Genomic DNA, 17,874 nt, shown 5'->3' on the forward strand with positions numbered 1-17,874 from the left:
GATTTCGAGCTCCTGAGCTGCGGGCAACGTGAGGTACAAGGAAATTCTGGGACATAACATTATTTGTCTAATGCTGATTTTGATCCTGATCTCACCAAATGCAGGCCTTGGGGAATAGTGAGTCTTTTGACTGCAGCGAGCCCAGTTCACGCGGTTCGGGGCATCAATGCTCACGAGCCTACAAAGAGTCTTCAACTCATAGCCACACAGCTCATGAGTCAGTTTGAGAGGTGATTCTATTGTACCAATGCATGAGCAACGCTATTTAAGTCCGTGTATCCGTGCACACGAGGCTATTCAGATCCAACGCCAGTGATGTGTCTAGGGTAATAATGTAGTATCTCGCTTGCCCTCAATTGAAGGGCCCATCTGTATAGGGTGGTGGTGGCTGCTCACGACCTTCGGCGGCGGGTGCCTGTTCTGGGGGCGCCTCTTCCTGGGGTGCCTGTTCTAGGGGTGGTCGCGCAGCAGCAGGTTGCTCCTGTAACCAACTCGCAACCTTGATCATCATCTTTCCAAAATACTGCTGTACAAACGACTCACTAGCACCCGTTAGCATGCGCGCGCAGACCACCGCGTCAGTATAAACTTACGTGTAGTAACTGTGGTCAGCGTTGTGAGTCTTGACCAAGTTGTGGGCCAGCTCATGAGCCAGGACAACCCACCACCATGTTGCGGCTTCAGCCTGGGCTTGGCGAGACCGATCTGACTCGATCGAGGCCGCGTGGAGTTGCAGAAAGTAACGAAAGTTGCAAAACAGGCTGCCGTTGGTGTTGAACGCAATAGTCCGACCCGACTCGTCGTAGTAGATGTGCAGCACGCCACGGGCCAAGGAGTAGACCTCGCCGACATCGCGGAGGATCGACGCGAATGTGTTGATGGCGCCAATGTTGACTCGCAGAAACTGGCTATGCGGCGTGGACATGTTCTGATCCAAGAAGATCCTGATGCCGTTTGAGGCTTCCGCCACAAAGGTGATGTTGGCAGCTGCAGTCGAGTCACAGTACGTCGCCTGCTCCTTGACCTCATTGACAGTCGGCTGAGTGAAAACACTGGACGAACCGTGAGCACGCGAGGCATTGACGGCGTTGATGAGGTTCCGCTGGATCATTGCGGGATTCGTTACACGGCCATCATCATTGCGCCCACGTTCGCCGTCCTTGACCATGCTTGTGCCGGCTTTCGTGCCACTTGACTGACCGCTGCCTTCGCCAGGATTCTCGGGGTTGACAAACGGATCAAGCCCTTTCTGGGTCTCAGGGCTGTTCTGGCTTTCGAAACCCAATTTGCGTGTGAGGTTGCTGAAAAAGCTCTTGCCACGCTTGGCGTACTCCGCCAGCTCGTGCTTCGAGTCGTCATTCGAGTCCCAAGCTCCTGGCATCTTGTTTCGAGGACTGCTGGGAGAAGACGGGGGTCTATCACGCCCAGCAGCCGCTGCTGTAGCAGACGAGCCGGCCTGCGCAGCCCAATTCTTCTCCCGCTCCTTGATCATCTTCTGCTCGCTTTCAAGTGCCTTCCGCCTCTCTTCTTCGGCGACGCGCGCTTCAGCAGCCTTGGCACGCAAGATGCGATCGACATTGTAGCCGCGCGCCCGCAGACCATAGAGGTCCAGCGTCAAGAAGGGCTCGAAGAAGAGGTAAGCCTGCTGGTTCGGTCTGTCGAGTAGCATCTGGCAGAGAGCCTGCCCAATCTGGTACATATCAGGCTTGCTCTCACCTGCAACATACAGCACCCAGCCGCGTTCATCACGAGCGCTTGCAGCGGATCGTTTCTCGACATGTGTCTGCCGCTGACCCTTGAGAGTACGACGTAGAGCAACCGAGCTGACAATGTCGACGCGCAGATTCTTCTCAAGCCATTTGGTATCGTGCTTTATGGCGTCGCGGCGATAGTTGGCGTACTCGTAAAGGAAAATCTTCGACCTTTCCAGCACGTGCTTCTTCAAGGCGTCTCCCATGGTCTTCTTGCTTGACAATGATCCAATGCGGACTTCCTCTTGGACAAGGCTGCTGAGCTGCTGCGCTCCAAGCGAGAGGTAGAATTTCTCCAGAGCATCTTCTTCGGGAGCACACACCAGATTCTCCTTGAACAGGCGGTAGCTGATGATGTCGTCAACAACAACAATCTCCGTTGCACAAGCCAGCTGATACTGCCTGACCGGCGCCTCTTCTTCGTCGAGATCTATGAGGTTGTCTTTGTTGGGTGATGCAAGCTCCTTGTATGCTAGCAGGAAGGGCGCGAATTTCATCTTGCGCCAAAGGAACGTGTCGCGGCGCAGCGTCGCATCTGCCTCGGCGAGGGACTTGAGCAACTCGAGGTATTTCTCCGGGCTCTGGAGTACACCCAGCAACCTTGCAGGCTCACTGCATGCCATATGTGCAACCTCTACCTTGGTGGGTTCTGTCTTGGCGCCACACGTGTACAAGAACGCATTGACATCTTTCCCAAAGTCGACAAAGTCGAAGATATCTCCATATGTGGATGAGGTACCCAGGTACGCTCGCGACGGTGTGATGAGCGTGGTAGCCAGGCGAGAATTTCCACTGCCCTTGGCATTGTCCACTCGCTGGACTGGCACAATAGGGGCATCCCGCAACCGCTGCAGCTCCTTGGGGCCGAGCTCACGAATGCGACTCGCAAAGTACCCGAACAAGGACATTGCAGACGCCGTTGTCTTCGGCGGGTCAGCTAGCAAACGGGTGACACAATCGGCGATAGGTGGATCTCGAGCCACTCCGAACTTGGGACCATGTTCGTGGAGGTCCTTGCGCAGGATGCGGAAGCCAAGCACTGACGCACGCTCGTTGATAAAACACGCGGAAGGCATGACGAGTTCCGTGCTCCCTTGCAAGGGGAGGATAGCCTTGCGCGTTGCCGATATGAGCGTCAAGCTCGACGCGTACCGGTTACTGCTGTAATTGTCGATGAAATAGGCCATTGCCCGTGACCGCCGTCTCTCGTCCTTTTCTATCATCATATCCAGTAGCTCCAAAGCAGAAGGCTGTGACCGCAGCTCGAGAGCCGATAAGAACTGGCCCTCGGCGCTCTTGGGCTGGAAACTACCTGGGGCCCCGGGCCATTGCAGAATAGGTAGGCCAAGACCTCGTAAAGAGTCGTTTGGCTCGAATAGCTTGGGGATTGCGTAGAGGGCTTCCGTTGCCTTGGCTTGCTCCATGCCGGGGGGGCCAGCCTCAGCTGGGCAGAAGCGCGTTGACTTGAGCTTCTCGAGATCAGCTCTCGGGATGTCATCCTGTACCGATGCGAGATACTTGATGAGCTCCATATGACTCCACCTCTGCTGCTTTTCACCGTCCGAAGGATTCAACAGGCGTGTGAAGATGGTGTCAAGGTCAACGGTCTTGCGGACGCCTATGCTAACGAGCAGCTTCTCCTTGATCTTGTCGCAGCCCTCGATGAGGGGCAGATCGTCGAACAGCTTCACAGTGGGAAAGAACGATTCCCCGGGTTTCTTCATGCCAAGCTTCGTGGGCATGACGGTTTGCGCCTGCAAAAGGGGTGCAATAGCCTGGCGATGACTGGCGTTGACATGATCCCAGTTCTTGGATACAACGGTGAGGACCGCGACGGCAAAGGTCGGTGACTTTTCCAGGTTCTGTGCTTCAGGTTTGGAGGATTTGGTTTCGCTCAAGTAGCGAAGCCACGGTAGAACCTCCAGAGCTTCCCACCCCAGAGCCTGTAGCTCAGCCTGTGTCGAGCTGACAGTGTAGGCGTGCGGGATAGTTGAGGGAGGCATCGGCATGGTGACTGGGATTTTGTTGGGTATCACAAAATTCTTGATGGCGCCCAGCGCGATGATCTCCCCACCGCCCTCCTCATCACCCACAGAACCAACAGCAACGTCCATAAGCGACGACCTGCTGCCGGGGTCGAGCTCTCCGGACAAGCTCTTCTTGCCCGCCCAGCTGATGAAGGCTAACAGCTGGCTCTTGTCCAATGACTTGGCCTCAAGTTCCCTTTGTACGTCCTTCACCGTGATGTGCGAGATGAGCCCGAAGTCAATGAGCTTCTTGACAAATAAATCGTCCGCGAGCTCCTTGGGCAAGACGGGGATACTGTCGACGAATTTAGTCAGCTCGGCTGACTCCAAGCGCACCTTGTCTGTTTGTAGAACACCCTGAGTGGAGTATACTTCGATGGATGCTTTTCTGAAGCAAGTCCAGAATGCCTCCTCAATGAGTTGCCCAACCTGCCCGCTTGGAGTAGAGTCGCCGAAAAAGAACGTCTTGAAGATATGGGCAGCTTCGGGCATGAAGCGGTGCACGCTCTCGCTGGTGATCTTGCCATGCTTGTCGACAGCCCTACGGATCTTCTGGTTCAGCTCGTCCATCTCATTGGCAAAGGCTAGCCGAGTCACGATGCCCGCAGCACGCAGGAGCTCTATGTTCCACGTGCGCACCCATCGCGCGTTGAGGTCGATCGCTTCACGCTCCACGGTTGGGATCGTCGAAGGAGCCGAAATATGCAGGCCAGCGCCGGTCGTCTGCATGGTGGGAAATCCGATGAAGACGCGACCTCCGGGTTTCTTGTTAGGTAGCACAGATGCGAAGACATCGGTGGCCTTGGAAACCGCCCCATCCCCTACTGAGGCTTGAGAAGCTTGCGCTTCATCATAGGACGCCGTGAGAATGGAGATTCTCGTCGTTTTGGGAGGCGGTTTCTTGGTAGCTCGTTCCAGTTCAGCCGAGAAAGACGCTGACACCTTTGTCTGAATACTGGCCGTCGTTGACCTGAGGAAGATGGTTGATGAACTTTGCTTCGTGACGTCCTCTGCAACGGCAGTCTGGGCTTGCTTCTCGTCGTTTTGTGTCTTTGCCTTTAACGATGATTGCGATGAGTTTGATGTCAGCCTGGCGAAGAATGAACGCAGTGACGGCGCTTCGGTAGCAGCAGTCGTTCCCTCTGCTTTGGTGGCTGTAACAGCCTTGGGCTTCCACCCGACTGCAGTCATGTATATTGCGTCAATCTGAGTGCTGGTCCTTCCCACATCTTGAACTCGCATAATGCCATCCTTTGTTCGGGCATCTAGGTCTGCAGGTAAAGGCAACTCGGCACTTGGCGATGTTTTCTTCTTGAGGCCGAGGATCTGGTAGTCGTCTATCCAAAACTCTACGTTCTGCAAAGCAACAAATGTTAAGCTAGTGGCCAGGAACTGGCTGACAGAGAGGAGGTTCGGGAGTGGCGTCGTCGTGTTACGGTTGTCCAAGACAAACGTCGTGTGATGGGTCGCTTGATCCTCTGGAATCTGGGATTTCCTTGTGAAGAGCGCATTGCCTTTCCAATAAAACGCCATCGCCTCCTTGCCAGAGCTGACGAACGGTTCCTCGCAATCCGCGAAGACACTGTAGAAGCCTACACCAAACGCACCAATCTTGGTCTCGTCAGGGTTGCCTTCGGCAATCCTCTTCAGCCGGCCCCAGTCAGTCTTTGTAAAAGGCTGGCCATCGTTCTGCACAACGAGTCGGCGGACCGTGTGGTTTGATATTGTATGCTTTAGGAGCTCTGAACGGTCGGTGGTGTTGGGCATGGGAACCAGCGTCGACGGCAGGGTCTCCCATTTCACAGAAACGGTAGTGGCTTGGGCATCGGCTGCGTTCTGTATGAGTTCTCTCAAAGTTGTCCATTCGCCCGAGTATCGTGCGAGGACCTTGTCGATCAAGGCGCGGGTGTCTACAGTCACGGCTTCCTCGTCCTCGCCATGCTGCATCGCCGCAGCCCGCAGTCGTGAGTAATCCATTGCGGCTGTTTCGTTCGTTGTCCGTCTGCCACGACAATCGATGGGTCAGCGGTTCATTTTAAAGGCGGCGTCTTCGGGAGCTGTGGCCGCCACGGGGCAGATCTCGGGCGCAAGCTGAAAGTGGCAGTGTTTGTCAAACCACCGGCAAGGGGAGGTCAGTCTAGTCGCGACGCTTGTGGTCAGGCTCGCCAGCAAGCCTCAAGTCCAGTCTGCCTCGAGGTGATTTAGGCAGAATTAATGATTTCTAGGAGCGGAAGGTTTGCGCAGGTCGACAGACTTCAGTCATGTGGCGACGCTGTTCTATGTGCGGCGCGTCATGTGGTGTGCCTGGCCAACGTTGGACCGGAGTTCGGAAAGTGTAAGCAATACATTTCGACGCGAAACGTCATGCGCGCCTGTTCAGAAGTTCAGATTACAACCAACTACGTAGTATAACACCCTGAACGGTGGAAATAGTGCCATTTGCCTTTCCAACTCTGGATAAAACCATATTTCAGGCGTCCCAGGCACCTGATGCGATTGTTCTGAACGAAGAGTGGCAGCTCAGATCGCTAAACACATGGCGTTTCTGCCTCTCTCTTGAGCCGTGTTGGACAAGCACCGCTGTCATAGCACCACCAACACTCGTAGGCCATAAGAATACGTCCAAGTCACAGCCCTCAGCTTGGTGTGCATAACAAGGATCCTGCTAGGGGCATCGGTTTGCCGTGGCTACGTTGTTCTGGGTTATCTGCTTGGTTGGCGACTTTTAGCAGTGCCCCTCGCAGCCATTGATCAAACAAGTACAACTGCCATGGCAGGATGAGGCATGCCGTTGCATTTGAATTTGTCGCCGGATTCTTGACTCTTCGTTTTATCCCACCGCCTCCGGAGCAGTCTCATTTGGGTGCGTTGAATGGTTCATCTCGTAGATGATGCTGTAGATTTCTCCCTTCACTGCCTTGGTCGAGGGCTGCCGCTGCGTCGACGCTCGCCCCGAGACGTGGACCTGCGTCGCTCCTTGGTTCTGTCCTCGCGCTGCCGATCTCTCCTCCCATGGTCTTCATCATCTCGGCTGCGACTTCTATGTCGCCTGTGGCGTCTCTCGTCTCTGCTGACCCTGTCGCGGCTTCGATCCCGGCCTTGGTGCTCATGGCGGTCCCTTCGCCTTCGGTCATCTCGGTCCCGGCTTCTGCTCCTATGACGTCTGTGTTCGCCATCACGACTTCTGTGCCGTCGGCGCTCTCGGCGATGCGCGTCGCCATGTCGCCTAGAGCGTTCTCTCACAGGGGCATCCTGCTCTGCTTTTTCAGGATGCTCAGGGCCCATCTTATTCCCTTTAACTTCGACGGCGTTGGCGCCTGAAGCATCCCTCACTGGTGGCGGTAGTCCCATGGCCTTAGCCATGGCGTCCTCTTCTGCCTCTTTCACACGCCTCAATTCTTCCTTCCTCTCCCTGGCTTCTCGCTCGGCTTCTGTCTCGTCGGGGTTCTGTGCTGATCCGTCGCCGGATTTGGCGTACCATGTGAGATCGCGGCCTTTTTGCCATCGTCCTACAGGCGCTTTGAGGGAGTGGCCCAGGTAGTTTTCGCGGTGGTTCGAGTTGGCCACTTCATCCCAGGAAAAGTTGACGCCGCCGCGAGAGCCGCTCTTGCGAACCGTGTTAAGAAGATCCATAGTCCCGTGCGAAGAAAAAGGCGAGGTTGCGGAAATGTACTTGTAGGTTCGTGTCCTCGTCAAGTGATCGCATGTGGAAGATAAAGTTGAGGCTGGCGCGCGGCGTGATTCCGCTGCCACACAGCCTGAGGTACGTACCTTGCAGGTACCTTGGCCTCCAAGTTCCAACTGCCGTCATTGTCCTCAACTTTTCCTCTACAACCTCGACATTCAGGACAGCGCACTGCGCCAACCACAATCACCATGCCTGAACCCGCTCTCGACGAGATACAATGGTACTCTCCGCAGCACCTGGCCAACATGGGCCAGCTGCACTCCAACAACATCCTCTTCTACTTTGCCGAATCGCCCTTCTTCGAGCGAACCTCCAATAACCAGGTCATCTTCTCTCAAGCCATGACGAATCCCCACGAGTTTTGGCGCATCCAAACACGCGAAGCCTTCGAGTCGTCTCTACGGGAAATGTCTGGGTTGGAATTCATCGTCGGCGAAGAGCCCGCCGAATCAGGTCCAGGAATGGGCACCGGTGTCTGGGTGATCCGAAAACAGGTTCGGCGGAAGATTGCGGGCGAGGAGGATCAGACCACGATCCTGTCGAGCTACTTTATTGTCGGCGAGCACATCTACCAAGCACCCAAGCTGGGCGACATCCTGAGCTCGCGGCTGTTGATTCTCACCAATGCGATCTCGAGCGCGCTGCCCAAGGCGCAGGGTGTCAGGAAATGGAGACCCTCTGTGGGACACACGTATCCGCCTCCCAAGCAGATTGCGCAACCAAGGACGAACGCTGGGACACACGGACCGTCAAAGGAGGGGACACCGATGCCTGACGCTGCGCAAGGCAAAGCCGGCGAACAACCTGCCAAGGACGATCCGTCACTCGATAGAAGTGTAGAGGAAGCTTTTGCCATACACATGCGCTACGGAGGAGAATACGTCGACGAGAACCCCATCACAGGTCGCCCGGGCGAATTCCACCTTTCGTCTACGGGGAGGAAGCCAGTGCCGCCACCACAGACGCAGCAGACCATGGGCATGAGCGGACCGACGACCCTGGAGAGCAAGGTCGGCGGCGCGGACAAGAAGGATGGCAAAGAACAGTCTGGAAAATCAGCAACAGGGACCAAGCCCAGGAAGAGGAAGAGGAACAAGGGCTCAGCAGCCACGACGCCGGCCGCGACAACACCGGCTGCGTAGGAGTGTCCAATGCTGGCCTTCAAGGGGAAAAAAATAGAGAACAGGATCTGGATACTTAGATACCCACATGCACAAGCGAGGCGTTTATTGGAGGTCATCATTTATTCGTTATACACTTTATATCACAGTCCATCCTTTTCCGGGTATCTTCTTCTGCTTCACCTTCTTCATCGGCAGTGCCCATCCTTGACCACCCGTGCCTTCGGCTCTGAGATACGGGATGACTGCGCATTCCCTGACCATCAGTCCGTCCGTCTTGTCAAACTCGGCCTTGAACTCCTTGACCGGTTTGCCATACGTCAGCAGAGGCGTACCCTTGGCCAGCACCGAGAGTTGGCCGCCAGTGATATCCGTGAGGGCGTGCATCCTCGTCTTGGGCTTCTTGTCTACATTGGCAGACTGAGTCGCCTTCTGCAGATGCGAGTAGACGATGAACTGGGGACACTCCTGCACGCTGAGATGCGACATGGGCGAGGAGGGGTGGATATATACGCATCGATCCGCCTCGTCAGCTTCCGCCAGCGGCGTCAAGGGCAGGTAAGGCACGTCTATCGGCCTGCGAGGCGGCCTGTGCGTTTCGGGCGGTGTGGGCGCCAGGTCGCCGCGTATCGCGACTTGATCAATGAAGCCCGCTGCCGCCATTTGCTTCAACGCAGCGACCTGCTTTGGCGTGGGGGGATCCAGCTTGTCCTCGAAGCGAAGGTTGCCGAACCCGTTAATGTTGTTCCGGAGGAGATCGGTGATTTGGCGTCGAAGCTGCTGGATTTCCTTGAGGACCTTGAACCGCACAAAGTGATTGTCGCACCACGCCTCGAATGGCTCGTGTGCAAACTCGCCCACGACCTGCAGTAGCTTGATGGCATCCGCCCGGTCGTCTAGGTAGCAGAAGTTCTTGTGCACCTCGTTGAAGCGCTTCCTCATCTCAGCCTGCTTCGTCTCGGCGATGATGTCGGAGTTCGACCTGAACTCCGTCGTCGACTCGGCGAGTGCAGGGACAGCCTGGTTGTCCGGCAAGAACAGTTCCTGCGCGGAGAGCGCAGCGACCATGGCAATGGTGTAGTGAATGCAGCCGTGCATGTGACCGACGAGGAGTATCCTCGCGAAGCGTGGCGCGAGAGGAAACACAGACATGGCTGTGCCAACTTCTGTAACTCTGCCGGTTGTCGAGATGGCAGATAGGTAGTGCAAAACCTTTTCTGACCTGGCAAGAATTCGTCGATCTGGAGGCGTGGGGAAGGGGAAGTTGACCACGTGGGTGAGGTTCATGGCCTTGAGTTGTAGAGCAACACCCTCCAGGGGCATGCGCAGCAGCTCAGGGTCAGCATACTGCTGGAAATCTCGCTCGTATACAGCCGACGAGTAGAGCCGGTAGCAATGGCCGGGCCCTGTTCGACCAGCTCGACCTGACCGCTGGCTCGCGCTGGCTTTGCTGATCCAGCCAACCTCGAAGCTTTGCACGCCTGTCACAGGGTCATACTGGCGCTCCTTGGCTCTACCGCAATCAAAGACGTATCTGGTGCCCGGAATGGTCAACGATGTCTCTGCAACATTGGTTGCCAGAATGATTTGGCGGGTGCCCTCGGGGGGTGGTTCGAAGACGCGGAGCTGGTCTTTTGTCGGAAGTAATGAATACAGCGGGAGAACCTGCATCTTCATCGGTGCGGCTTCCTGGTCGTCTTCAATCTTGAACTCATCCTCATCGGCCTCCTCGTCCTCGTCTTCCGATGGCAAGCTGTCCATGTCATCAGCGTCTCCATCGTCGACATCGCCAAACTCAATGTCCTCCACTTCAGTGGGCGCCTCGCTGGCGGTGAGTCGTACTCTGGGCGCTTCTGCCGTTTTTAGCCCGCCGAATGCAGCCTTGAGCTGTTTGCTAAGCTGGGTGATCTCATTGCGCCCGGTCAAAAAGACCAAGAATCCACCGGGTGGCAGCTTCTTGTGACCGCGGCTGATTTTGCGAAACGCTTCCTCCACATAATCCGATGTGGTTCGCCGGGCAAAGTGAACCGTGACGGGATGCTGTCGTCCTTCCACCTCAATGACAGGCGGGGGGTTCTCGAACAGCCTCGAATTCATCGTCAAATCCTCAATACGTAGAGTAGCAGACATGATGATCAGCTTGAGGGGCTTCAGCTTGGGATCCTCCTGCGCGAGTTCGGTCCGCAACTTGATGACGCGACTGAGCATACCGATCAGGATATCTGTGTTTACACTGCGTTCGTGCGCTTCGTCAATGATGATGGCCGAGTACTTGCGCAGCGCAAGGTCTTCCGCCACTTCACGGAGTAGTACACCGTCCGTCATAAACTTGACGGCCGTGTCTGGGTTTGTCGTGCCCTCGAATCGGATCTGATACGCCACTTTGTGGCCATGATCGCCCAGCTCGTCGCCGACACGCTTCGACATGCTCACTGCCGCCACACGGCGAGGCTGCGTGACGCCAATCATGCCTGGGGTGTCCGAGCCCGCCGATCCATAGCCCGCCTCGAACAGAAATTGCGGAACCTGCGTCGTCTTTCCTGAACCAGTGGCACCGCATATCACCACAATATGGTTGTTGTAGATCGCCTCCATGAGACGCTGCTCCTCCGCCACCACCGGTAACTTGAGTCGCGCTTCTTGAATATCGGGCGTCCTCGTGACGGGCACTGCATATGTCTTGCGGTCAACGACCTTGGTGGGCTGCAATTCCTGCGGCAAGGGGTCCTGTTCGGGAGCCCTAGGCGTGAAATTATCGGGCTTCGGTATGACCATGTTCGTCGTGCTCTCTTCGGTGCCTTTAAAGCCCTGTGCCTCATTTCGCTGGGCTGTCGCCCACGCTTTGAATGCAGAGGACCTCGACTCCTTTGGCTCGTCCTCATCGTCGTCATCATCTTCAGAAGATTCCCCGCTACTATCTGAACCACTTTCCGCATCGTTTTCGGATCCATTTTCCTCGTCTTCGGAAACTTGTTCGCTGTCGTCGCTGTCCTTGTCCTTCGTGGTCGCCTCATCGCCTGAGAAGCCAGTCCATTCGTCGTCATTGTCTGATTCGTCGGACTCGGGTTCGGGCGCGGACACTGGGATCGAGGGCGCAGAGACCTTGGACTTGACACCTCCTCTTTTCTGCCTCTTGGGTATCACAGGGCGGCCCTCGTCGTCCACATCCAGCGGCCGTTTGAGTCCAGTCCCAAGGTTTTGTGTCTGGGTTTCGGAGGTTGATGTCGGCTCTGCTGACGGTGCAGCTTTCGTCGCGACTGGCGCAACAGCTGCAGCTGCCTCGTTGTCTCCAGTGCTTCCAGCATTGTCCTCCTCGATTTCCTTTCTCTCCTCAAATAGCACATCTTCGCCATCGCCCGCCAAGCCGGCTTCCCGTTCCCTCAAGGCTCTTGCAAAGCTCTGGCGTTTGGTTTCCTTTCCTAGTCCGAGCGCTCGACTGCTGCTGAGCAAGCTTGTGTCGACAGTCTCCTGCTTTGCCAGCTTTGCCAGCAGTTCCCTTGTCTCGTCTTTGCGGAGCTTGTTATCAATGTATTTCTCGAAGCGCTTCGCCTTCTTGCCCGACATTTTCTCTCCCTCGTGGCGCAATTCGTCCTTCAACGCCTGCTTGCGCGCCTGCCGGTCATCTTGCGACGGCAGGATTGCCTTGTTGGTATCCTCGGGAACCTCATGGCGCGCATTCTCAGCAGCCTTTTGCCGTGCTAGAACTTTGTGTTTCCGCTGGCGGGGCACGAATTTGGGCGCCATCTTTGCGTGTAGGGTGGATTAACGATGAGAATGAAGGCCCAGGAAATTTTGAGGTGAGGACGATACTGCCACTGCTCACCACCAAAGTCTGCATCTATTCTAGGACTAGCGCGGGGATAGTCCCATGTCACCCCACTTGGCGCACAGCCTGAGCGCCAAGTCCAACCACAAAATCAGTTGTCCATTGTCACTTCGAACTTCGCTAGCAATTCATTGTAAGCGAATATTTGGCTGAGCAGCTGGCATCATCACTACATCTGGATTTTCGTCTGTACCGCGAGTTTCGGTTAGGTTTTCAGAGATTCCAGCACCCTAGTCTCATCGTTGATACGGACATTGAAGGGACTGGAGACACAGAAAGGACCCGTTCTTCCTGTTTGTCCACCAACAGTTTCACCATTCCCATCAGATATAGGATGCTTACCAGCAACGCCAAAAAGCAATGAATGGATGGCCTAGAGTCTTAAGGCATCAGAGCCGCCAAGACTTAGATGTAGTTGACAAGCGTCTCTCAGATCCGTTCTCGACCATGGCCTTCAGCCGTAAGGCGAGTTCCAGGTGCTGTCGACCCAGGAGGGGCTCGATAAGGAACCAAACTTGCGCCTGAGTTCTTGGAGTACAGCCCAGCGCCCTCAGGTATAGAAGAGGCAGAGGCCATTCCAAGAACACGGCAGCAATGAGTACCAACTCTCAAGCTAGGGTGCGTGAACGGCAATGCCATGGCAGCCAGTCCTTCTCTCTGCGAAAGGGGTGTCCTCTTTCAACCGTTCTTGATGATGCCCAATCGCATATCGCGAAAGCGCAGAGTTGCGCGGTAGTTGTCAAGAAAAAAGTACAGAAACACCAGAAACAACCCAAAAGCGACGCCAAACGGTCCAACGATGGAGAAGACGGCGAAGCCCGCAGACACCCTGTCAAACGACGTGCTGTTCTCCAGCAGCTTGGTCGAGATTCCAAGCTGCAGGGCAGTCAGGGCCACCACAATGTACACCGTCATGGCCGCCAGGTACGCAAATGTCTCGCCAAAGAATGTACTGTACTGCTGCCAGCGCGTCGAATAGTATCTCCCCGGCGTCTGCCATAGGTAGAATAGCTTGTTGAGCCTGCTCAGACGCATCTCGCCGTACCAGAAGCGATAGTCCATGTGCTTGTAGATGTCTGGATATTCCAGCATCTCGTGCACAAGCTGCCTCCAGGATGGCCAGGTTATGTCGGCAGGAAGGAGCCGTTTGTCTTGGGCAATGTGGAAGTCTGATTCATGTTGAATGAGCGCGACGTAAGAGTACAGAAACCCCATGGCCACCTTGCGCTGTCTGCATGGTTTATTCCGCAGTGGGTGCCCATCCTGCGTTGTGCGCTGGTGCACGATGCGTTCGGGATCGTCGCTGTAACAGGCGCAATAGGATGCGGAACAGAAATACTTCTCCCAGAAAGCAGGGTAAAGCAGGTATCGGGGCAAAGGCTTCAGATATATCCTCCCTGCTTCCCAGACAAGATGCATGTCAGTCTGTTCCATGAGCACAACCTCGCGTCCCATGCATAGCTGCTGATGCAATGGTCGCGGTGGCATCAACCTTCCGGTAATCCATAGCAATCGCGCGACACTATCCAACCGCGACAGATCAAGCTCCTTGTCAACGATTCCTTCATCCAAGGAAGAAAGAGCATGACCCCGGTCGCGATATGACGCCGGCAAGGCATCCGCGGGCGCATGACCGCCTGGACCTGTGTCATCATTCGACAAGAGGCCAGCTGTGTATGGAGTCAATGGACACGATTGCTTCGACCCGAGTCAGCTCGCCCTGGATGTAAGCTATAGCCAACGGACTCACCTGGAGAACATGCCGACTATGGGGGTCGTCGTTACGTGTATACACCATGGTGATACTATTTGTTTCCAGAGCGATAAAGAAGATCTGGGATCGCGTCGATCCCATTTTCGACCAGGGTCATCGCCGCGACATGCAGGTAAGCGGACGGGTTGGGCCTGGGGCATCAATTGGCCAGCATTTGACCCTTTGAGCGCCCGAGGCACCTTGCAAGGCATAAAGTGACAAGGCGTCGACAACAACGCAACATGGCTCTGGTTCTTCTCTCGTACAGTGGAACAACGACCGGAAACTAAGTAGTTGATGCGGGAGAGAAGAAGGTCTACGGTGAACGTTCAGCGTCATGAATCATTATGTCTACCCTACAGCAGAGTTGAACGCCCACCTGCACTTCGACGGATCGGTGGACGGAATGGTGGCAGTGGGGCACAGTTCACTCACATCAGTGTCTTCATTCATCGCAGTTAATTATAACCTCTGACTCGCCGCCTTGTCAAGCACAAAATGGATCTCTCAGTGAAACCTGATGAGTTCCCTGCGCCAAGTCGACAGTCATCGGGTCACGTATCATCCGTGCCAACACACATATCACGCCTGGACTTCTCAGACAAGATCCTCTTCACAGTCTCGCAAGGAGGACGCCTGTCACAATGGGTACGCCCAACCCCCAAGTAAAGTATCTGACGCCAGCTGATGAATGACTTGCAGATACAGGTGCCCCTCACGGGCTCGTCATCCAGTATCGTTGACATGACACTGCCAAGCTCCTCTCGCGGACTACTCCCGTCCACACATCTCACACCCGTGACGTTGCTAGGTGGCGGTGGTGAGGAGCGGGAAACTCTAGGTCAACTGTATGCTGCCCAGATCGCGAGCCAGATGGCTTTGCGTGCGCCTGACGACCGGCGGACGTTGGTTCTAGGACTTGGACTTGAAAAGACCGATACTGGGAGAGAAGGCTTCTTCGATCTTTTGGAGCTAGCACAACAGGTGATGTGATAACCTCACAATAGCAAAAGAAGAGCATATTTTCATCATTCTTTTTTTTTTCATTCGCTTATTATATGCAGAAGCTGCATACGCTTCAGAGCTTTGGTCATCTATGTTGAAGCTGTTCATTCCATCCATCCAATGCCGCCTCGCCGACCACATGGACAGTTATGTAGATAGCCAACTCTCGAATTCCGGGAGGATAACAGTAGTGAATGGGCTGGTTGGGCATGAGTCATAACACATTTCCGGAAGCCAAAAACGCGTGCCACCCCTGCTTGTGCTCGGTGGCACTACTATACATTCTGCCGTTTATTTGGGCGCGTTGCGGTTTTTGCGGTCACTGGAAATGCATTAGTCAAAATCGCCCAGGAAAGCATATACCGTGGGTGAACTCACGTGCTCAGTCGCCGCGACAATTGCTGCAACTTTGTATCGTTCTCCGCATCCTCCGACGCCTTCTGCAGAGCCTGTGCGCGTTCCTCTGACTGATGCTTCGCAACCTCCTCGTGAGATGGGGGCAAGCGCTCGTTCTGCAAATCGACCTTTCTGGCATCCTCAAAAGTCCGAATGGCGTCCTTGATGCCCTCGCCACCCAGCATAAGGGTACCCGCTGGCAAGCGGCCGCCAGAGACGGTCTTGAGCTCGGTAACCTTCTCCGACTCTTCACGCAAGACTTGGAACACACGTGACATGCGACCAATGGCGAGCACCTTGTTCTTGATGGCCTTTCGCTTGAATTCGATGGAGTTGGGGTCCTCTGGGTCCTGAGAGGTTGGCGAGGTGATGGTCGCGGGCGAAGCAGCCGATGGAGTTTCGTCCTTCAGCTCCTCCTCTGAGCACGTGCTCAAAATCGCAATGAGCATGTCCGTGATCTTCTCGCCCACGAAAGGAAGTGACCAGGTGAAGACGTCCATGAAATTGGGCAGCCAGTACGGGTGGGGCGTGCAGTTGAATTGGCGGATGTTCATAACGTTGTTCTCGTATTTGAGCACAGCCGCCTTATTGTTGTAGACGTCCAGGTAGTTGGGCGCAGAGAAGATGGTCATCACGCTGGGGAACCCCGTAGTGCGAGTCTTACGGTACATGCGGTATCCAGCATCTTGGGCCTCGTGGGCACGGATCACTGATAGCAGGTTGTTCTTTTCCAGGAAAGCGCAAGCTGCTGGGTAGGAGAAGAAATACGAGCATCCTCGAACATGGTTGTGGAGGAAATACTCGCTTGACTTCTCCTGGCCAAAGTCTTCGAGAGGGTCAGCCCAAAGCATGTCGCACATTAGACCCTGGGTTGGGGGCTCGCGGAACCGATCAATCTAGGTCAAGTCAGAGGGGACGTCACGGGCAAGGAGAGAGAAATACCCACGTTGCGGATATCGTCCAGGGTGTGCAGCTCGGGGCTCAGGCCGCCGTGGATGCACAAGAACTGCTTGTTCATGACAGCAGCCAGAGGCAGACAGCAAAACGCCTCGACGCAGGCTTCGTAGATGGCCTCCGAGTACTTGTGTTTGCACTCGAGCTTGAAAGTGAAGTAGTCCGTCAAGTGGCGACACTCGTGGTTTCCTCGAAGCAGCCATAGGCTGTTGGGATAGTGGATCTTGAGTGACCAGAGGTAGAGTACGCACTCTATACTGAAGTATCCGCGGTCGACATAGTCGCCTAGGAAGAGGTATCGGGTTTCCGCAGGGTCACCGCCGACTTCAAACAGCTTCATCAAGTCGTAGTACTGGCCGTGCACATCGCCACAGACGGTTATGGGCGCATCCATTTCCAAAAGGTTGGGTTCCGCTCTGAGCACCTCGGCGCCCTTCCTGATGATCCATAGCGCCTGTTCTTCCGTCAAGCGGCCTTCGCGATAAAAGTGTTGCTTCAAAAACTTGATATTGGGCTTTGTGTGAGTTTCGTCCTCAAAGAACTGCTCGTCCGTGGGCGTCGAGGTTGCGGGCGCCTGCACATCTGTTCAAGGTCAGAACTACGGATCCCAGAGGCACGCGACCATTGCGATAGCTCGCTGCACTCGACGCCGTGCGTGAGACTATCGGGTGGCGGCATCGCGCGGTGGTGATGGTGGGGTAAGTAGATATTGAGCAGACGCACCTTTGCACACACGCTCCTGCGTGTTGATCTGCTGTCCGTCTTCGGTTGTGTGGATCGTAAAGTCGATCTCGGGCAGAGGCTTCTTGTCTTGGATCGCACGGATGGCGTTGTCGATTTGCGTCTCGCGGACTTCGCCGTCGTGTTCCATGCTGGGCTGCCTGGGTGCGGGAGGTACTGGTACGAGGCGGCAGGTTTGAGGAGATGGATGAGCGCGGGGGGGCGTAACGCAGACAAAGGGGCCAGCCCCGTTGATTGTGGTGGAAGTTTATGCCAAGGAGCGACGAGGGGTGTCGAGTCGCAAGCAATCGAGGTGTCTCTCAATAGCCACTTGAAACAATACGTAGGTAAGGGTGCAGGAGGAGAAGTCTGGTCGCTGATGCAAGTAAGAAGCTAGAAATTGATGGAGAAGCAGAAGTGGTGGAGAGCACAGCATCAGCAATTGAAGAGGGACTCGGAAAGCTCAGGCTGGAGTGCGGGCGGGTCAGCGCAAGTCCCTAACCAAGTGTGGCTGACCCGTTCTGCGGCCACTAGCAGATTTCGCTCGGGGCGAAGCAAAGATCTGTTAAGGCACCTTGGTTCAGCTAGCTGCCCCCGCCAATTGCTGGTTCCTGGTGCGTTCCGGCGGGTGGC

General features: G+C 55.4%; 7 protein-coding genes across 7 annotated transcripts; 2 read left to right on the forward strand and 5 right to left on the reverse strand.

Moving 5' to 3' along the window:
- Positions 1-199: 199 nt before the first annotated feature.
- On the reverse strand, positions 200-6,064 carry F5Z01DRAFT_664760 (neutral zinc metallopeptidase). The gene is made up of 2 exons (XM_046264122.1): positions 594-6,064; positions 200-542 (listed from the first exon to the last, which is right to left on the reverse strand). Exons 1-2 carry the CDS (start codon positions 5,753-5,755, stop codon positions 353-355), a joined length of 5,352 nt encoding a protein of 1,783 aa, XP_046114824.1. The 5' UTR covers positions 5,756-6,064; the 3' UTR covers positions 200-352.
- A 624-nt stretch (positions 6,065-6,688) lies between these two features.
- Positions 6,689-7,411, reverse strand: F5Z01DRAFT_639807 (kinase phosphorylation protein-domain-containing protein; the record flags this gene model as incomplete). Its single annotated transcript, XM_046262466.1, has 1 exon — positions 6,689-7,411. One exon carries the CDS (start codon positions 7,409-7,411, stop codon positions 6,689-6,691), a length of 723 nt encoding a protein of 240 aa, XP_046114825.1.
- A 72-nt stretch (positions 7,412-7,483) lies between these two features.
- On the forward strand, positions 7,484-8,753 carry F5Z01DRAFT_664763 (putative MED6 mediator sub complex component). Its single transcript, XM_046264123.1, has one exon. It carries the CDS (start codon positions 7,655-7,657, stop codon positions 8,606-8,608), a length of 954 nt encoding a protein of 317 aa, XP_046114826.1. The 5' UTR covers positions 7,484-7,654; the 3' UTR covers positions 8,609-8,753.
- F5Z01DRAFT_729480 (DEAH-box RNA helicase) lies at positions 8,726-12,387 on the reverse strand (the record flags this gene model as incomplete). Its single annotated transcript, XM_046266686.1, has 1 exon — positions 8,726-12,387. Exon 1 carries the CDS (start codon positions 12,329-12,331, stop codon positions 8,726-8,728), a length of 3,606 nt encoding a protein of 1,201 aa, XP_046114827.1. The 5' UTR covers positions 12,332-12,387.
- Positions 12,388-13,091: 704 nt separating this feature from the next.
- Positions 13,092-14,268, reverse strand: F5Z01DRAFT_639810 (uncharacterized protein; the record flags this gene model as incomplete). The annotated part of the gene is made up of 2 exons (XM_046262467.1): positions 13,092-14,111; positions 14,164-14,268. 2 exons carry the CDS (start codon positions 14,266-14,268, stop codon positions 13,092-13,094), a joined length of 1,125 nt encoding a protein of 374 aa, XP_046114828.1.
- Positions 14,269-14,577: 309 nt separating this feature from the next.
- F5Z01DRAFT_335764 (uncharacterized protein) lies at positions 14,578-15,352 on the forward strand. The gene is made up of 2 exons (XM_046259166.1): positions 14,578-14,814; positions 14,869-15,352. The coding sequence occupies exons 1-2, from the start codon at positions 14,665-14,667 to the stop codon at positions 15,157-15,159; spliced, it is 441 nt and encodes a 146-aa protein (XP_046114829.1). The 5' UTR covers positions 14,578-14,664; the 3' UTR covers positions 15,160-15,352.
- F5Z01DRAFT_335749 (serine/threonine-protein phosphatase 2B catalytic subunit) lies at positions 15,311-17,518 on the reverse strand. Its single transcript, XM_046259165.1, has 4 exons — positions 17,245-17,518; positions 16,514-17,103; positions 15,550-16,463; positions 15,311-15,493 (listed from the first exon to the last, which is right to left on the reverse strand). The coding sequence occupies exons 1-4, from the start codon at positions 17,390-17,392 to the stop codon at positions 15,463-15,465; spliced, it is 1,683 nt and encodes a 560-aa protein (XP_046114830.1). The 5' UTR covers positions 17,393-17,518; the 3' UTR covers positions 15,311-15,462.
- Positions 17,519-17,874: the final 356 nt, after the last annotated feature.

The sequence above is a fragment of the Emericellopsis atlantica genome (genome assembly GCF_019669845.1).
Source record: "Emericellopsis atlantica unplaced genomic scaffold F5Z01scaffold_31, whole genome shotgun sequence".
NCBI classification, from domain to species: Eukaryota; Fungi; Ascomycota; class Sordariomycetes; order Hypocreales; family Bionectriaceae; genus Emericellopsis; species Emericellopsis atlantica.

Bases quoted from the DNA above. Each gene is read 5' to 3' on its own strand.
- F5Z01DRAFT_664760 (XM_046264122.1), bottom strand. From the start codon at position 5,755: ATGGATTACTCACGACTGCGGGCTGCGGCGATGCAGCATGGCGAGGAC. The intron at 543-593 runs GTAAGTTTATAC...AACGGGTGCTAG, and splicing joins GCTGACCACAGTTACTACAC to TGAGTCGTTTGTACAGCAGT.
- F5Z01DRAFT_664763 (XM_046264123.1), top strand. From the start codon at position 7,655: ATGCCTGAACCCGCTCTCGACGAGATACAATGGTACTCTCCGCAGCAC.
- F5Z01DRAFT_335764 (XM_046259166.1), top strand. From the start codon at position 14,665: ATGGATCTCTCAGTGAAACCTGATGAGTTCCCTGCGCCAAGTCGACAG. The intron at 14,815-14,868 runs GTACGCCCAACC...AATGACTTGCAG, and splicing joins GAGGACGCCTGTCACAATGG to ATACAGGTGCCCCTCACGGG.
- F5Z01DRAFT_335749 (XM_046259165.1), bottom strand. From the start codon at position 17,392: ATGGAACACGACGGCGAAGTCCGCGAGACGCAAATCGACAACGCCATC. The intron at 16,464-16,513 runs GTGGGTATTTCT...GACTTGACCTAG, and splicing joins CCCTGGACGATATCCGCAAC to ATTGATCGGTTCCGCGAGCC. The intron at 15,494-15,549 runs GTGAGTTCACCC...ATGCATTTCCAG, and splicing joins TTGTCGCGGCGACTGAGCAC to TGACCGCAAAAACCGCAACG.